This window comes from Echiichthys vipera (assembly GCF_963691815.1).
Source record: "Echiichthys vipera genome assembly, chromosome: 14".
In the NCBI taxonomy this organism is placed as follows: domain Eukaryota; kingdom Metazoa; phylum Chordata; class Actinopteri; order Perciformes; family Trachinidae; genus Echiichthys; species Echiichthys vipera.
In genome coordinates, this window is record NC_139839.1 from 12,111,082 (window position 1) to 12,128,321 (window position 17,240).

General features: G+C 41.8%; 6 protein-coding genes across 6 annotated transcripts; 5 read left to right on the top strand and 1 right to left on the bottom strand.

The window, feature by feature from the left end:
• The first annotated feature begins 1,817 nt into the window (after positions 1-1,817).
• On the top strand, positions 1,818-3,010 carry LOC310957003 (claudin-4-like). The gene has a single exon (XM_083927400.1). The coding sequence runs from the start codon at positions 1,986-1,988 to the stop codon at positions 2,628-2,630; it is 645 nt and encodes a 214-aa protein (XP_083783526.1). The 5' UTR covers positions 1,818-1,985; the 3' UTR covers positions 2,631-3,010.
• A 1,147-nt stretch (positions 3,011-4,157) lies between these two features.
• LOC310957004 (claudin-4-like) lies at positions 4,158-4,796 on the top strand (the record flags this gene model as incomplete). The annotated part of the gene is made up of 1 exon (XM_083927401.1): positions 4,158-4,796. The coding sequence occupies one exon, from the start codon at positions 4,158-4,160 to the stop codon at positions 4,794-4,796; it is 639 nt and encodes a 212-aa protein (XP_083783527.1).
• Positions 4,797-6,375: 1,579 nt separating this feature from the next.
• On the bottom strand, positions 6,376-7,249 carry cldn29 (claudin 29). Its single transcript, XM_083927402.1, has one exon. It carries the CDS (start codon positions 7,234-7,236, stop codon positions 6,604-6,606), a length of 633 nt encoding a protein of 210 aa, XP_083783528.1. The 5' UTR covers positions 7,237-7,249; the 3' UTR covers positions 6,376-6,603.
• A 3,816-nt stretch (positions 7,250-11,065) lies between these two features.
• On the top strand, positions 11,066-11,701 carry LOC310957007 (claudin-like protein ZF-A89; the record flags this gene model as incomplete). The annotated part of the gene is made up of 1 exon (XM_083927404.1): positions 11,066-11,701. Exon 1 carries the CDS (start codon positions 11,069-11,071, stop codon positions 11,699-11,701), a length of 633 nt encoding a protein of 210 aa, XP_083783530.1. The 5' UTR covers positions 11,066-11,068.
• A 1,614-nt stretch (positions 11,702-13,315) lies between these two features.
• LOC310957008 (claudin-like protein ZF-A89) lies at positions 13,316-13,951 on the top strand (the record flags this gene model as incomplete). Its single annotated transcript, XM_083927405.1, has 1 exon — positions 13,316-13,951. Exon 1 carries the CDS (start codon positions 13,319-13,321, stop codon positions 13,949-13,951), a length of 633 nt encoding a protein of 210 aa, XP_083783531.1. The 5' UTR covers positions 13,316-13,318.
• Positions 13,952-15,559: 1,608 nt separating this feature from the next.
• On the top strand, positions 15,560-17,031 carry LOC310957006 (claudin-4-like). The gene has a single exon (XM_083927403.1). It carries the CDS (start codon positions 15,700-15,702, stop codon positions 16,255-16,257), a length of 558 nt encoding a protein of 185 aa, XP_083783529.1. The 5' UTR covers positions 15,560-15,699; the 3' UTR covers positions 16,258-17,031.
• The last annotated feature ends 209 nt before the right edge of the window (positions 17,032-17,240 follow it).

The following is a 17,240-nucleotide window of genomic DNA, read 5'->3' on the forward strand; positions in this document are numbered from 1 at the left end:
AAGCAAACTCAGTTACTAAGTAATAAGTCATTTGAATGGAGTAGGGGGCCTTGGATTTAATGGCTGCTTTAAGATTTATAGACATGTTAAATACTGCAGTTGGAAACTCTTTGAACACTTTGAAGCCACACTTTCACAACCTCACAGACGTCCTTCGTTCTCTTTCTCTGTGCAAAGAAAGCTCCAACCAAAACCCAAGCACACACACACACACACACACACACACACACACACACACACACACACACACACACACACACACACACACACACACACACACACACTACAAAGTGCACGCTTTGAAAGTAGAAGCTGCTGCCTCCCTTTGGGTAGAGCGGTGAATAGCAGACAGAAGAGCCAAACTTCAGAGAGAGAGAGTTCAACACATTTCTTTCATGTCAGGGTTACAACATTTAAAAGTTTCAAAATCCAGACGTGTCAGATATATGTCATATTTCATATATCACTTACACTGACTCTTTGTTGCCCATTCCCCACTCTGCCCACAGAAATGTCACATAAATGTCTCTTTTCCTGTGATCTTCGCTGAACAAAACATCCTTCTGAGTTCACATTTACAATCAGCCTTCAGTGTGATTCACAGAACGCACACAGACTGAACATGACACAGCTTCTCTCAAAGCCCACACCGGCCTTTATATCTCACCGCATTTTTCCACTTACAGTAATTCATTTCGTTGCCAATAAGTTGTTAAAATGTAAGAAATGTAATTATATTTCGTAAAGTAACATCATGACTAAAGACACATTTCATGGACATGTAATTATGTACCCTCAACCTTTGTCACATCAGAGGTCACATGCCTCGCACGGTGTGTTTTTCCTTGTAAATGTATTGACGTTACAAAGTGTGGATCCGGTTTGTGACCCCAGTTAACCCTAGCCATGAGGATTGCAGAAGACCTGCTGTAAAAATGAATGCAGCCCAAGCATTACACACAAACACTTACACATGCCGATCTATGTGAAACTGTTTTTACTGGCTCTGACTGTATTATATTATCTCAGTCACTGTGACTGTTAATTTGTTATCTTACCTCTTTTCCAGTGCAATAATATAGCTATGCAATAACTTTTCAACCATGCTGCACTATTGGCTCCACTTGCTCTCAGTAATCAACACTTTTTTCTTTAATTCTGTGTATACGCTGTGTTTAATTTGTGATATTGTGTGTGTTCAACAACAACTATTTACATGAAGTTGGGATAGCCGGGCTCTGTTACTCAAGACTTGTTGTGGTTTTAATGAAAGCGCCAAAAGTGACGAGACATGTTTACTTCATTAACATTAAATTGGAACCACAGTTGAGTCAGTGCCACATATTTATTTAGACAACATCAGCATGTCATCCATAGTTTGTGATGGTGTCATACAGCGCAGTCACAGAGCACCCTACCATATATGGTCCGTCTGATGTTTTCGTCCGGGGTATTGTCATTTGAAACAGACTGAGTCATTTATCGCTCAGGACGTTACTCCACCCTCCTGCTGCTTAAGGTGAAACTGAAAAGGGGGGGGGGGGGCTGAACCCAATAAATGTTCTTTTATGCTACTATGATTTTCTTTTTCTTAATAAAATGCTTATATTGTGTTACAGTTGTGTTTTATCATGCATGCGGTGCTACATGCAAAGCAGTTTCACCTGTTTTCTTTTGCTGAGACAGGGCGGTTGGGGGAGGGTAAACAGGTTATGGGATTGTGGAGTTTGGAGGAGTGGAACTGAAGAGCAGGGGCCGACGGTTAGTTGTTTTCCTCCATGGCCCCTCCTCTGTCACAGAGGAGATCATATGTACCTGCTCTCCTTTGAATCCTCTCACATTCACAAACTCACAGAAGGAGACAAACAACTCGCAGGCTTACGTCACTGCCAGAGAGGAATTAAGGTCTACGGAGAGGCCTTTCAAGTCCCCAGTGACAAGAGTTTCATTTGAAGCAACTGAAAGAAGAAATCAGCTCTCCCACGATGGTGTCTGGTGGTTTGCAAATTCTCGGCGCAGCTCTGGGCATCATTGGCTGGATTGGTGCCATCGTTGTGTGTGCCCTTCCCATGTGGAAGGTCACCGCTTTTATCGGCAGCAACATTGTGACCTCGCAGACCTCATGGGAAGGTATTTGGATGAGCTGTGTTGTTCAGAGCACAGGCCAGATGCAGTGTAAGGTCTACGACTCCATGCTGGCCCTCAGCTCTGACCTCCAGGCGGCCCGGGCCCTGACCATCATCGCCATCGTGGTGGGCGTCATGGCTATCCTACTCTCCGTAGCCGGGGGGCAATGCACCAACTGCGTGGAGGATCCGTCGGCCAAGGCCAAGGTGGGCATCGCAGCCGGAGTTATGTTCATCATAGCTGGGATCCTTTGCCTCGTCCCTGTCTGCTGGACCGCCCACACCATCATCCAAAACTTCTACAACCCGCTGATGATAAACGCACAGAAGAGAGAGCTGGGCGCCGCGCTCTACATCGGGTGGGGGGCGGCCGCCTTGATGCTGATCGGAGGGGGGATGCTGTGCTGCAAATGCCCCGCAAAGGATGAAGACTCCTACACTGCGAGGTACAAAGCTGCCAGATCTGAAGCCTCAGCACCAGTGTCCGGGAAAGACTTTGTCTGAAACAGATCCAGAAGTCAGTAAATCAATGTTTACTGGGACAGATGCACTGGTGCTACTGGGTTGTGGGTGTTGATGGTTCAGGAAGTTACTTGAACAGAAAGTATTCCTGAGTTTTACACCTCATGAGAGTCGAAGGGAAGGAGACAGGAAGAAACCATCCACACCCAAAGTGGAAATTCAATTTTACATGTTAACACAGTTATTTGTAGATGTATGGATGTTGATATGAATATTAGTAATTTGCAAGTCTTCTTTGAGTAGTATGAATATTCTCTGACCTAATTTGAAATGCTGTGTGTGGGTTGTTTGTATAAACCATGTGTATGAGATTCATGATGTTCAAGTTACACTGTAAATAAATATTTTGTTTACAAATCAGACCTCACTTGTGCTTGCTTTTTAATTTCACATCCATTCACACAGCAGCTGTTTGCAACATGATTCAGCCAGTGGTCTTAAAATGGAACTGATCAATATATCATTCAAAGTAGTTAATTCACGTGTCAAATTCACTGTTTCTTAACTTCTATTTGACTTTTCACACGTTGGTCGTTTTTTAAAAAACAAAATACACCTCCCAGCGTTTGACAAACATCTATTGTGTGACTTTCTTGTAGATCAGGTTTAGGTGTGGCAGAAAAAAAGAGGTATGGTGGTTGGAAACTGGTTTTTGTTCAAACTGTGAGCCTACAGGCAAAGTTGTTTGTACGTTAAACAGACTCACAGGACCTATTTTTCAGTTGTCAAGAGAGTAAATATTAAAATGTCAGGAAATATTCACATCTTTGCTTTGATCTGGCAAAGTTAACATAATTCTAAAAATCTATTTCAACCTGAAATGATTAGCGTCTCTCAATTTACAGGCACACATTAGTTAATATAACGCTATATATCTAAGAAAGTCAGTGTGATCATTTTGAATTGTGATGAATTTAAAAAGATATTCAAGGGTCAATTCTCTGCTCTTTGAATGAAGATTACATTTAATAGAAATTTTGTTATTTTCTTTCAGAAACATCCACCTCCTGATCTGTTTTAGTTAAATATGCTGACCCAAACTCTGAAGTCTAGAGTTTGTGTTCGCTCAAGGCTTAATCTGTGTGAATGGGTCTGTGTGTGTGTGTTTGTGTGTGTTTGTGTGTGTGTGTGTATGTGTGTGTGTGCGTGTGTGTGTGTGTGTGTGTGTGTGTTTGTGTGTGTGTGTGTGTGTGTGTGTGTGTGTGTGTGTGAGCACAGGTGGGATCTCGGGCCATTGTTCCCAGTCTCAAAGTCTTGCTTGAGGTAACAAAGCTTGTATGTTTGGGAACAATGAACAGCAGGAGAATAAGGTTTGTGGATATCAAGTCTCCGCTTTCCCCTTTTGTCTGGGAGCACAGAAACTCCACCCTGAAAGTTTGAACCACTATGGGAAGCAGTTATCTTCTCACTGCAGGAACCTCAGAGCATCAGAGCACAGCGAATACTTCCTCGAGCAGGTGTGAGAGTGAAGTATATGAAATCAATTACAACCCCTGCAGTGGCGTCATCATGGCTTCTCAGGGCCTCCAGATCATGGGTGTGCTGCTGGCCTTCATTGGTTGGCTGGGCACCATCATCACCTGCGCTATGCCCATGTGGAGAGTCACCGCTTTCGTCGGGGCCAACATCGTCACAGCCCAGACGATCTGGGAAGGTTTGTGGATGACCTGCGTGGTCCAGAGCACGGGCCAGATGCAGTGCAAGGTGTACGACTCCATGCTGGCTCTACCTCGAGACCTGCAGGCTGCCAGGGCCATGGTGGTTATCGCTGTGATCGTCGGGGTGTTCGGCGTCCTCATGTCTGTGGTTGGAGGAAAGTGCACCAACTGCATGGAGGACGAAGTGGCCAAAGCCAAAGCCTGCATCATGTCTGGAGCGATCTTTATAATAGCCGCCTTGCTGATCATGATCCCGGTGTCGTGGTCAGCTCACGCGGTGATCAGGGACTTTTATAACCCCCTGGTGGTCGCGGCTCAGAGGAGGGAGCTGGGGGCTGCACTTTATATCGGCTGGGGCTCTGCTGGGCTGCTGCTGCTGGGAGGGGGCCTGCTCTGCAACAACTGCCCCCGAAAAGACGGCACAAGACCCTACATCCCTGCCAAGTTCGCCCCTGCAAGAACTGCATCTTCAAACGTGGACTACGTGTGAGTGTTCGGGCTGGAACTTCTGCATGAAATGTCTTCGGATTTTCATCAAAATGTTAATGTTCTCACCAAAACGTTGCACAGAGGGATCAGTTTCTTAAAATTGTTGTTGCTGAGGTCAAGAAATCTGTGTATTTGGTTGATTAGGGAAAAATAAATATAAGAATTTAAATTGCTTTCGCACTAAGACAGCACATTAAAGTATCAAATATTGTCAGGTAGTGTGTTTGCTTGTTCTGTTTCAGGTGAAATGTGTTCATTAAATGTCGGTATACCTGTATAGTAGTCTGTAACATTTCTCTGAAACAATATTTTCTGGACAGAATGCCTTTTATGAGGAGTTGTTTTATTCATTAAGACCGAAAGCCAAACAGTTTGAATGAATGGAGATTGTATGCGCTTGAAATCAGTTATTTAGTTTTTGTTGTTGTTGTTGTTCACTGTTTAATGATATAATGATCACTGCTGAACTTCCAATTGTCTTTAAAATAAAACTTCTTTGTTCTTATGTTCCTTTCTCGTGTTTCCTCAGCACCTGCACAAAACACCGTAATATAACTGAAGCTGAACTTCTCAATAAGCACTCGTGATAAGGCGCTCAGGAATTCATGGGAGTGCTCTCTGGGAATTTACTGTATCTGCTTGAGATGTTTGCCATGGTGTAGCCACTGCCCTTGTATTAAGATGGTAATTTACAGTTTCTGTCTCAAGGGAAATGGACGTCACTGCCAGAGACAACAGTGTGCAGTGTATGCTTGGATTCATGTTGCTAAGGAACTGTTTTATATCTTCCAAAGAATGGATATTTACACTTTGCCCAGAAAGAGAACATCTGCCAAGTCTTGTCAGGTCGATATATCCTAAAACGCTTTAATGGTTTTCTTTTTGTTTACAGACATTTTCAATTTAAACCAAGCTGACAAGAAAAACAAAACATCCCTGTAATTGTTCACTTTTTTGTTGGTTTCCATTTCGCCCCCTCAGATGAGATCAGGCAGAAGAAGTATTCAGATCTTTTACTTAACAGTATCACAACGTACAACAATATTCCTCACAAGTAAAAGCCCTCCATTAAAAATATTACTAACTTGTGGGTAAAAGCAGAAAAATTCACATATTATATATTGTTATATATATGTGTTGGATTATTCATATTGATGCATGAATGTGAGGAACATTTTAATGTTTTAGCTGGTTGAAATGTAGCTTAATTTAAATATTTTTTACAGTCATTTTTAATTATATAACCCAATATCACCGATACAATCTGCACACAATACAGCACCCCCTGCCCTTAGACCCTACTGTTCATATTTAGTTTAATCTATGCTTCATGCTCTATGTGTAATCTTTAAAGTAACCAGTTACTTAAGCTGTTGCAATATTTCCCTCTTGAAATATAGAATAATAGCCCTCAAGGGAAGTACCTTGAAATTGTAGTACTTCAGTAAATGTAGATATGTTTCACCAGATTGGGAATATTAAAAAGAAACATCGTTGACAAAAATATTTTTATTGTCTGAATGAAAAACAAAACAAGTAAATCACACAAGTCTTCTTTCTGAATCTTTCAAAAAGGACAAATGGAGAGTTAATATCAAAATAACACAAAACCAAGTAAAAAGAAATGAATTAAGCTTCAATCCATGTTGCATTATTGTAACATGGCACATACCTTAAGAGTCTCTTGCATGTTTCAGAAACAAGAGGCCACAGTGTTAGTAAAAATATAAAGTTAGTCATAATGCACATCACAACTTGATATGCGACAGGTTTAAAGTCAGGTGCTGCCTCTCATGTAAAGCAGCAATTCAGACAAATTCCTTCCCGGGTGTTGTGGATTTAGGCGCGGAGTACTTTGCTCCATTATAGCGGTCTCCTCCTGACGGGCACTGACAGCAGAGAAGAGCACCGCCAATCAGCAGTAGTCCTGATGCTCCCCAGCCCAAATACAAACACGCACCCAGCTCCCTCCTCTGGGAGTCAGGAACCATGGGGTTGTAGAAGTCCTTTATGATTGTATTCGCAGGCAGAGACACGGTCACCAGACACAGAGCGCCACTCAGGATGAAGAAAACACCAGCAGAGATGGCAACTTTGGCTTTTGCCACTTTGTCTCCAACGCAGGTTGTGCATTTTCCTCCGACCACAGAGAGCAGCAGGCCGAGCAAAGAGAACAGGATGGCGATGACCACCATAGCCCGAGCAGCCTGGAGGTCCGGAGGCAGGGCCAGTAGGGAGTCGTAGACCTTGCACTGCATCTGGCCAGTGCTCTGCACCACACAGCTCATCCACAGTCCTTCCCAGATGGTCTGAGCCACCACAATGTTGTTCCCAATGAAAGCAGACACCTTCCACAGTGGCAGCATACAGATCAGTATGTTTCCAATCCATCCAAGCACCGCCAGCCCGATGCCCAGAATCTGCAGCCCTAGAGATGCCATTGCTGTTTGGTGGTATGCCTTCTCGTTCTTGCTGTGTCTCAGTTCTTCACTGGGCTGCCGACCAAATGCTCTCCCACTGCGGGGAAGTTTTATATGACCCACAGATGCCCCTGAGTATCCCCCTCCTCTGGGTGGGCTCTGGCTTTATTGCTCAGATATAAACATTCATCATGCTGCCTTTGTGTAGGAGAGAGACACCTCTGAACCCAGAGTCCCTCCAGTGCCCCAGAAGAGCTCTGGGAAAGAAAAGTACAGTGTGGTTCAATCAGAAGTTTGCTGTTGTAAAAAGTTGAAACATGAGCTAACTTATTCATGGATTCAAAAAATGTACCGTAAAACATTTATTTTATTTAAAATAAGAATAATATGTCTTTTGTAAAGCAATAATGTCAAATAGTAATGGGGTTACCCCCCCAACCAGGGGGCTCGTTGAGAGACTGAGAAGCTGTGCCAGTATAGAAAGTAGAAAAGTTAATTTGGTTAAAATACACGTCCATATATCTGTGTTTAGGAGAGCAAAACATGAGTAGTTGGTGGTGTGAAGCCGATCAAGTACAATTCTCACAATGACCAATAAACCACCAGCTGGGACATGCCGCCTGCACAGGAGTCAGTTTTAACATTTTAAGACAGTTTGTGAAAACAAGTGAGCAGAAAAAAAATCCAGACAGAAAATTAAAAGTCATGAAAAAAGACAGAGTAGTGGGCTGTGGGGCTGTTTTGAAATAAATGCTAAATTCAGCAATTCTAACATTATATGACATTGATTTAGCTGACCCTTTTACCCAAAGCAGCTTACATAAATGTATTCAACCAGATAACACCCAACAATTACAAGGATCATGCAAGTACATAAAATCCAACCGATAAGCATGTTGCTGTTAAACAGGTTTACCATATTTGTCACCCTAGTTTAGTATTTTAGCATGTTAATATTTTAAAATGAGAACTAAACACAATGTACAAATGATGCTGATGTGAGTTGAGTTTTGCAAGTTGTCATGATTTGTAGTGAGTAAATGGGAAGCAGCTGGACAGACTGCACAGGTGAGGCGAATGAGTCAATCAGGAGGCAGCCACGCCCACGCCACAGACACACAGCCTGATCTTATGGAGTAATGTAAAAACATCAACACTATATAGGCCTACAGACAATTTCCTGGTCACTGCCTCAGTTACTTCATTATTTGCTGCAAAAAATAAATATGCAAGAATTTTTATCCACAATACATTAGATATTTGGTCATATTCATGGTGAACAAAGTGGGATATGTCAAAAATAACTATCCTAGTTATACAACACAAATAACACTACCAATAGCATGGTTAATACATACATAGGATACACAAACACATATTTCAATATAACTGGTACGATATGTGAAAAAGAAGTAGTTCTGCTTTGTTCAAAAAATCATCAAAAATCATCCGATTATATTGTTTTGTATTAATTCACACAAAAAAAAAGTGGCCGACACATCACTAACAGAAGGGAGCACAGTAGACTGAGCTGACCAGACCGACAGTAAAAAACAAATGCTCAATGAACAACAAAAATAGACTTTATAAAAAAGATAGCCGTGGCTTCCGGGTCCAGAAAGTGAAGCCGATGCAGAAGTGCCTTAAACCTGCATTATCTCTCATTTCCAGCAGCGGGCGACTTCTGACTCTAAAAAGTCAGAAATGGGAAAATGAGCTTACTTCTCAATTTGATTTATTACCTCAGTAAACATTTTCCCCAATGCCTTTAATGGTCTCAGTCACTGGTTTCGAGTCTTGATGTCATTTTCTAAATTATGGTCCCATTTAGAGTAAAATAGAGGATGAAGCAGATCATGTTTTACTTTGTGATTGACAGGTTGCCATGCTAGCTTTTGTCGTGTTCTTACTCGAGGACAGCCATACTACTTGCCGTACAGCTACGTTCTTCAACCAGTGACCAGAAAGAGCACCGAGCCCCTTTTTCAAAAAGACTTCAAAGAGCAACAAAGCCACTGAGTTGTGATTGGTTCAGGGTGTTGCTGAGGCTGTCGCTGGTTCAGGCTTTAGAATGTCAATCACTCCCAGACTCGCTCTCATTCGTTCACGGGTTGAATCCTCTGGTCACACGGTCCCTCCAATGATCCACCAGTTCCTGTAGAAAGAACACTCCCTACTCTGTAACTTCACTTCCTGGGGGGCTGACCCCCCCCCCCCCTGATCTTACTTCACCTTAAACCTGGAGCTCATCTGCAACATCCTTTAATTTTGCCATCTGCGTTAAATTGATAGTGTGAAAGCATGCCAATGCATTTTTATTTAACTTCCATACGTGCACAGTGAGTAATAAAACAGCAATGATATTGTACAGAAATAAGTACTTCATGTTTAAAAATCCCCACACTTTGTAATGCATGTCCACGGCACTGTGGACATTAAAATGGCTGCAGACTTGTTTTGATAGTTGTCTGAGTTAAAGTGTTAGGACTTTGCCCCTCTCAGTGTGTTTTCACATCATTAAAGTTAATTGTAACATAAGTCACCGACAAATGTCTTGTCCAGCATTCGGTTGAACCTTACCAACAGCTCTGCCCTGCAAGTTTCCTGAAGTGTGGGCTGCGGCCCCCTGGTGATTCATGAGGGTTCTGCAGATGGGCCGCAAAACTTAAATTGCAAAGTTTTCTTTTTACCAGCAAATATTTATCAAATATTTATCAAACACTAACATTGAATATAAATACATAACATAACTCTTAATCCAAAGCATATCTTACCTGATCACTGGGTTACATTTGTTGCTTTACAAATTGGTATGTGGATGGGTTCTCAATTTGCATAGAATCTGTTTTGCAGACAACTGCACAAGAAAAATCATTACAGCCGCACAGTACGTCTGCCCCCACCATCCCTCCCAACAACTCATCTCAGACACGGCCACAACAACCAACTAAACAACGTATAACCAAAATAGATAGGCAAGGTTAAAAAAAATTAAATAAATCTATAAAAAGCCCAAAGAGAGCAGTCAGGGGATTTGGTTCCAAATCAGTGTTAAGAGCCTGTTGGCTGCAGAAGATTTTCAGATATCAGTTAGGGAAGCCTCATATTAAAGGATATGGTGTTCATTAAGAACTACATTACTCCTCTCTGAGTTTCCTTCACCTTGTTGTCCATAGCGTCCCTTCAAAAGAAAGCCTGGCTCTTTCAAACTTGTTTTGTAGTAGGCTGCACCCCTCAGCTCATCAGCACAGGTGTAATCACTCAGCTTAATTGCCATTAGCTGTTAAGGTAAATAGCATGAAATAAGGTGGTAAGCAAGCAGATGTCAATGAAATGTATTGTCCATCTTTATACACACTTAAGAATGTAAAACAGGAATATATTTATTTATTGTTGTCATTGAAAAATGATGCATGAAAGCTTTACTTGTAAAGGAGGCAATTAACTCAAGAGTCAAATCATGAGCTGGACTTTGAACAAGTCACATCAGAAGGTAGACATTTCTCCCTATTTTCAATGATTTATTTTCACTTTTCAAATGTGAGAAGCCCAAACAAAAATTATGAAGGGAAAAATACAGATATATTTCAGATAAAAAAAAAAAAAACATATATAAAAATGATTGACTCAGTTTATTTGAAGCAAAACATCTGATATGTGGACAGCTGCAAGTCATCACATTTCAACTCCTGCCAGTGTGTTGGATGACAAGATGGAACTGATCTAATGACTACAGGTGTTATCAATTTTGCAACCAATCAGGAGACACCATAGCCTACCATGTGGGTATAAAGCTGCAGGTGAGACGCTCATCTTTCTCTATTTCATTGTTGCTGCTTAACGTGAGACAACTATGGCATCTGCAGGTCTCCAGATTTTGGGCATCTTTCTGGCGACCGTCGGCTTTCTGGGAGATATCATCATCTGCGCCCTGCCCATGTGGAAGGTGTCTGCTTTCATTGGGAGCAACATAGTGACGGCGCAGACCTTTTGGGAGGGCCTGTGGATGAACTGCGTGATGCAGAGCACTGGACAGATGCAGTGCAAAGTCTACGACTCCATGCTGGCCCTCCCCAGAGACTTGCAGGCGGCCCGAGCCCTGGTTGTCATCTCCATCTTGGTCGTCTTAATGGGAGTCCTGCTTTCTATCGCAGGGGGGAAATGCACCAACTGCATTGAGGAGGAGGAAGCCAAGAGCAGGGTAGCAATTGCTGCGGGGGTGTTCTTCATCGTGGGCGGTATCCTGTGCCTGATCCCCGTGTCCTGGTCTGCTCACACCGTCATCAGGAACTTCTACAACCCCATCATGACCGACTCTCAGAGGAGGGAGCTTGGAGCGTCGCTGTTCATCGGTTGGGGATCAGCAGGACTCCTGTTAATTGGAGGGGCACTTCTCTGCTGCCAGTGTCCGCAGCGTAAGGACAGCAGATACTCTGTTAAATATTCTGCCCCGCGTTCAGCAGCCAGTGGAGGAGCCTACGTTTAGATATCTACATGCTTACTTGAGAAACTGGACTGGCTCTTCAAAGAAATGTTTTATGGTCTAAACTTCATGATTTTAAGGTGTTTTACAGATTTTAATAAAAATTTTATGATCACTACCTTGTGTGTTTACAAGTGAAGGGTTTAAAATAGTTTGGCCTTGATTCTTGGCTGAGCAACCTAGTTGGTATGTTTGATTACATTTTCTTAAGTTTAGTTCATTTTCATGTCTACTCACAAAATGCACAATTATGACAGTCCCATTTCTGACTCCCTCAACCAACTTCACACTTTAAACCAACCCTTTACAATATATCCCTATACCAATATCTGTCATACTTGTTTCACCGTTCTTTAATTTTACAGCACAGGTACCATGTTTGGTTAGAATAGCAACGGTTTAAACCAGAAAAGAGGAAGATCATTTTTAGATACATTAGTGCTTTTCATTCTCATGTTTCAGCTTGTTCTGTCTGCAGGCTTTTTACAACTTAATTTCTATTGCTTCAGTGATCACTTTGAGTTGGTTGTAATATCGATCTAAATGGGACTATAGTATGAGATACTATTTGAGACATTTTAGACCATCTCACATTTCTAACAACTTCTTGGGCGACCAGAAATGGGTTTATTTTAGAAAGTGTAGTCTGACATGAGTCTACGTTTACATCTGCTGTGTCAATACAGACTTATATTTTTTCCCAATTTACTTTACCTTCATACTTATTTACTAGTTGGTTTGTTAATTTAGATCACCTGCTTTAATAATTAGAGCTGCAAAAATACTCTTGAATGAGTTATCTATCTTAGGGGCATATATATTTAGCAAAGTCATACTGTTTGACTCCAATTGATAACCATATACATCAGGAAGATATATTAACTTTGAAATTTAATTTCTTGTTTAATTAGTACACCAAGGCCAGCCCCCATTGAGTACCAAGCACCTCCCAACCCACTCTTTAATGTTGTACATTATCCATTCTTAAATGTTCCTTGGAGAAAGACTGAGGAAAATGTTTTAACCTGATTATTAGAACCATTCACATTCTAAGATATACAGCAATTCTTAGTTTTGTGGTATTCATTAGGCGACAGATACTTCATTAAATAAAGCAACAGTTCACGTCTCACAAAGGGCAGAAAGATGCAATATAATGTAATTTTAAGGGGAGCAAAAATATTCCTGACATTGTTGAAGGCTACATATCTTTCCTCCCCCCGCCCCACCCTCCATCCGATATATAAACTAACACAGAGGGGAAATAACTAAAATTGTAGGTGAGACGTGTCCTTGATTAGAATGCTTTATTTTCTGCTTTGAAATAACACAAATAAAAAAATGGAGAGAAAAATCCATACTGGAGAATATTTAAAATAAACAAACCATGTTTCAGTTTATTTGAAGCAAAACTTATGTGGACAGCTGCAAATCTTTTACAGTCATTACATTTCAACTCCTGTTTGTTGACGATATGGGAGTGACGTAATGACCCCACAGGTGTTATCAATTTTGAACAACCAATCAGGAGACACCACAGTCTACCATGTGGGTACAAAAGCTGCAGGTGAGAAGCTCATCTTTCTCTATTTCATTGTTGCTGCTTAACGTGAGACAACTATGGCATCTGCAGGTCTCCAGATTTTGGCCATCTTTCTGGCGACCGTCGGATTTCTGGGAGATATCATCATCTGCGCCCTGCCCATGTGGAAGGTGTCTGCTTTCATCGGGAGCAACATAGTGACGGCACAGACCTTTTGGGAGGGCCTGTGGATGAACTGCGTGATGCAGAGCACTGGACAGATGCAGTGCAAAGTCTACGACTCCATGCTGGCCCTCCCCAGAGACTTGCAGGCGGCCCGAGCCCTGGTTGTCATCTCCATCTTGGTCGTCTTAATGGGAGTCCTGCTTTCTGTCGCAGGGGGGAAATGCACCAACTGCATTGAGGAGGAGGAAGCCAAGAGCAGGGTAGCCATTGCTGCGGGGGTGTTCTTCATCGTGGGCGGAATCCTGTGCCTGATCCCCGTGTCCTGGTCTGCTCACACCGTCATCAGGAACTTCTACAACCCCATCATGACTGACCCACAGAGGAGGGAGCTTGGAGCGTCGCTGTTCATCGGTTGGGGATCAGCAGGACTCCTGTTAATTGGAGGGGCACTTCTCTGCTGCCAGTGTCCGCAGCGTAAGGACAGCAGATACTCTGCTAAATATTCTGCCCCACGCTCAGCAGCCAGCGGAGGAGCCTACGTTTAGATGTCTACATGCTTACTGGAGAAAACTGGACTGAGCTCTTCAAATAAATGTTTTATGGTCTAAACTTCATGATTTTAAGGTGTTTTACAGATTTTAATAAATGAAACTTTCATATGATCACTACCTTTTCTTGTGTCTGTGTTTCAAGTAAAGATGACGAATGTCTTAAAACATTTGGTCTTGGCTGAATTGGTGAAGGTGCCTCTCCAGTTCTCAGGTTAGTTTCCATAGTAAGTGCCAACATCAGCAAGAACTTTTACTTTGCAGCTAATTTTGGCTGTCATGTTTTAAGCAAGTCATTTTGAGACCAGAGTTAAGGTGGAGCTCACTAATTGTCTCCATATTGAACTGACATGGACAACACAAGACCTTGTATCTGACATAATTAACTCTCACACCAGTGAGCAATTAATTGGTATTTTGAAGATTGATTAATTATGAAACTTGTATTTTATTTCCTATTAAGCATTGTACAATGGTGCTTTTCGTATCTAATGACATTTCATTGCAAATTCTTCCAAAGGCCCTTTTCACAACAGCCAATTTAAAATGTAGCGGATAAGCACATGTGCTACTAATAACACTTAACGAGCCAGCATGCACAACACCAGGAACCTGAAATTGAAAGTTTTACTCCTAGGATAAGAGTGACTCCCTTGCACTACAAAATAAATGAGAAGTGATTTCAGACATGGCCATTTTAAAACAATGCAGCTAAATGGAATTCAGCTATTGTAGTTTTTGCGCATAGTCAAAAGGTCTTCAGTGAAATTACCTGGCTCTTTGCAAAACTCTAATAAAACCTACCATCACCTCTTAAGATCAATTCCAAATAGTCACGCCAAAACAGTAGTCTGCTACATATCCTCCTGTAAAAACAATGTGCTACTAGATGGAGTCAGAGCCAGGCTAGCTGTTGCAACCTGTGTGCCAAGCTAAGCTAACCGGCTGCTGGCTGTGGTCAAATATTTACTGTAAAGCCGATTAGAGTGTAGATCTTCTCAGCAAGACAGCGTATTTTCCAAACTATTTAAGTGGTTAAGGGATTAAACCATTCAACTGGGATAGGCAGTAGGTCTGATTAATCAGTAGTATGTTTCTTCAACCAGGACAATGCTTCTGGAAGTATTTTCCACTCTTCTTGTTTCTTTTTTAGTATAATCATGGTGCATGGTTTCAGATTAAATCCCACTGGTGAGCATTAATCAGGTGTTGATACACTCTTCCCATGTATCAGTGTGTGTTTCTTCTCTTAAGTGTTTTTACCCCCGAGCTCTGTACAGGTCGGATGCTTTGTGTTTTATTTTTAGAAACGGTTGATGCATTCATTTAAAGTGATTGTTATATAAAGTGTAACCTGAATATAGGAGAAAACTTGCCTTTTCTGGAAATGGCTGAAATTAGTGCTTCGGTCTATTGGAAGTTTGTGATCGAGCCTTTTGTTTTGTGTCACAGAGTGGCCTTTCATACTTGAGACTTTTGATCCCCTCCTACTTATTCATAGTGCGCAGGAATCAGGACAAGCAAGAAACCTGATACACAAACTAGCAGAGTCCCCTCCCTGTTGCTCTTTCCTTCTCATACCTGCAGCACACTACCACGTAGCAAAACCGAACTACTGCTGTGTTTACAGCAGAGCGAAAGCTTGTTGTAAAAATGTACTTCGGCTCAACTGAGGGTGGATTTTGTTGCTGTCTTTGACTTTGTGGCAAACTTAAATACATGCTTTGGATTTGTTTTTTGGCAACATGCAGACGCAGATCGTTGGTGTGTGTTTGGCAATCATTGGCTTTCTTGGCACCATCCTTATCTGCGGACTGCCCATGTGGAAGGTGACGGCCTTTGTTGGGGCAAACATCGTCACCTCTCAGATCTTCTGGGAAGGTTTATGGATGAACTGTGTGGTCCAGAGCACGGGCCAATCACAGTGTAAGGCCTACGACTCCATTCTGGCGCTACCGCAGGATCTGCAGGCTTCCAGGGCTCTGATCTGTGCGTCCATCGGTGTCAGCGTGGTGGCTATCGGGCTCTCTGTGGTTGGGGCCCGCTGCACAAACTTCTTTCGTCGCGACTGGCTGACCAAAGCTAATATCGGCCTGGCTGGAGGTCTGGTGTTCATATTAGCAGGGCTCCTGTGCGTTGTTCCTGTCAGCTTGTCGGCTCACAGCATCATCACAGGTTTCTACAACCCCCTGGCCACCTCGGAGAGGAGGGGAGAGCTTGGAGCTTCTATATATGTGGGCTGGGCATCTGGAGCTCTGCTCATCATTGGAGGAGGGGTGTTGTGTAGCACCTACAGATGCTGAGGATTCGGAGAAGAGAGAGGAGGGGAGTGCAAGGCGCCATACATCAAATACATACTGGGATGGACTTTCTCTGTTTCACTCTTTGATTAAAGCTTCTTTGTAAACATTTATCTCAACCATAGTTAAATGCACTTTAATCTGTGTAAATGAAAGTGTGTAGCATATTGAAGTGTACAGTAAATTGCATACAACTGTAGTTGTTTTTAAAATGAAGAATGAAAAAATGAAGTATGGTTGAGCCAATACTGTAGTTGGATAATGTGATATTGTACGATGTTAACTGAAAAAAACAACAATATTTAATGCAGATATCTTAGTTTATGTGATGTTTTATGTAGAACACATGAGTGCTGCAACAATAATCAGTTTTTAAGACCTTTAATTACAACTAGGGGCATGTTTAATGATAATCTTGAAGTATTTTTAGCTGCCATACGTCATGAGGAAATGTGTCTTTGTTTGCAACAAGATAGTTTACTTGTTTTAGGAATCTTAGAGACAACTTTCAGGATCTTGAAACAGTTGGAAGGAAACCAACTAAAAGTTTTTTTTAATTATTTTCTATCACATGAAAGTGCTTAAAGAAGTTGAACTGTACTGGAAACAACTAAAATGTCACTTAACTGCTACACTTTTCCTATGTTTTTTCCTCAGTATTGAGAAAATGAACAATATGTTTGCTGTTGTTGCATGTAAAGTGTAGGAAACTACTGCTATGTAATGTTTTTATATTTGTATCTTAACAAACTAATAAATTCACAATGTATTTCTGTATTTTTTGTACAGAAGTTCTGTTTTTTGGGGTCTCACTATTATTTTTAAAATAACTGCAAAACTTTTGCATATTGCAAGTAACAAACATTGCTTGAATAAAGAGAACCTCTGCTCTACAGAAGTCATTTCAGTGTGTATAAAAGCCTGAAAAACTTGATTTGGTTATAGCTCAGAGGTGTTTGAATGCTCTCTGTATGTTTACAGAAAGC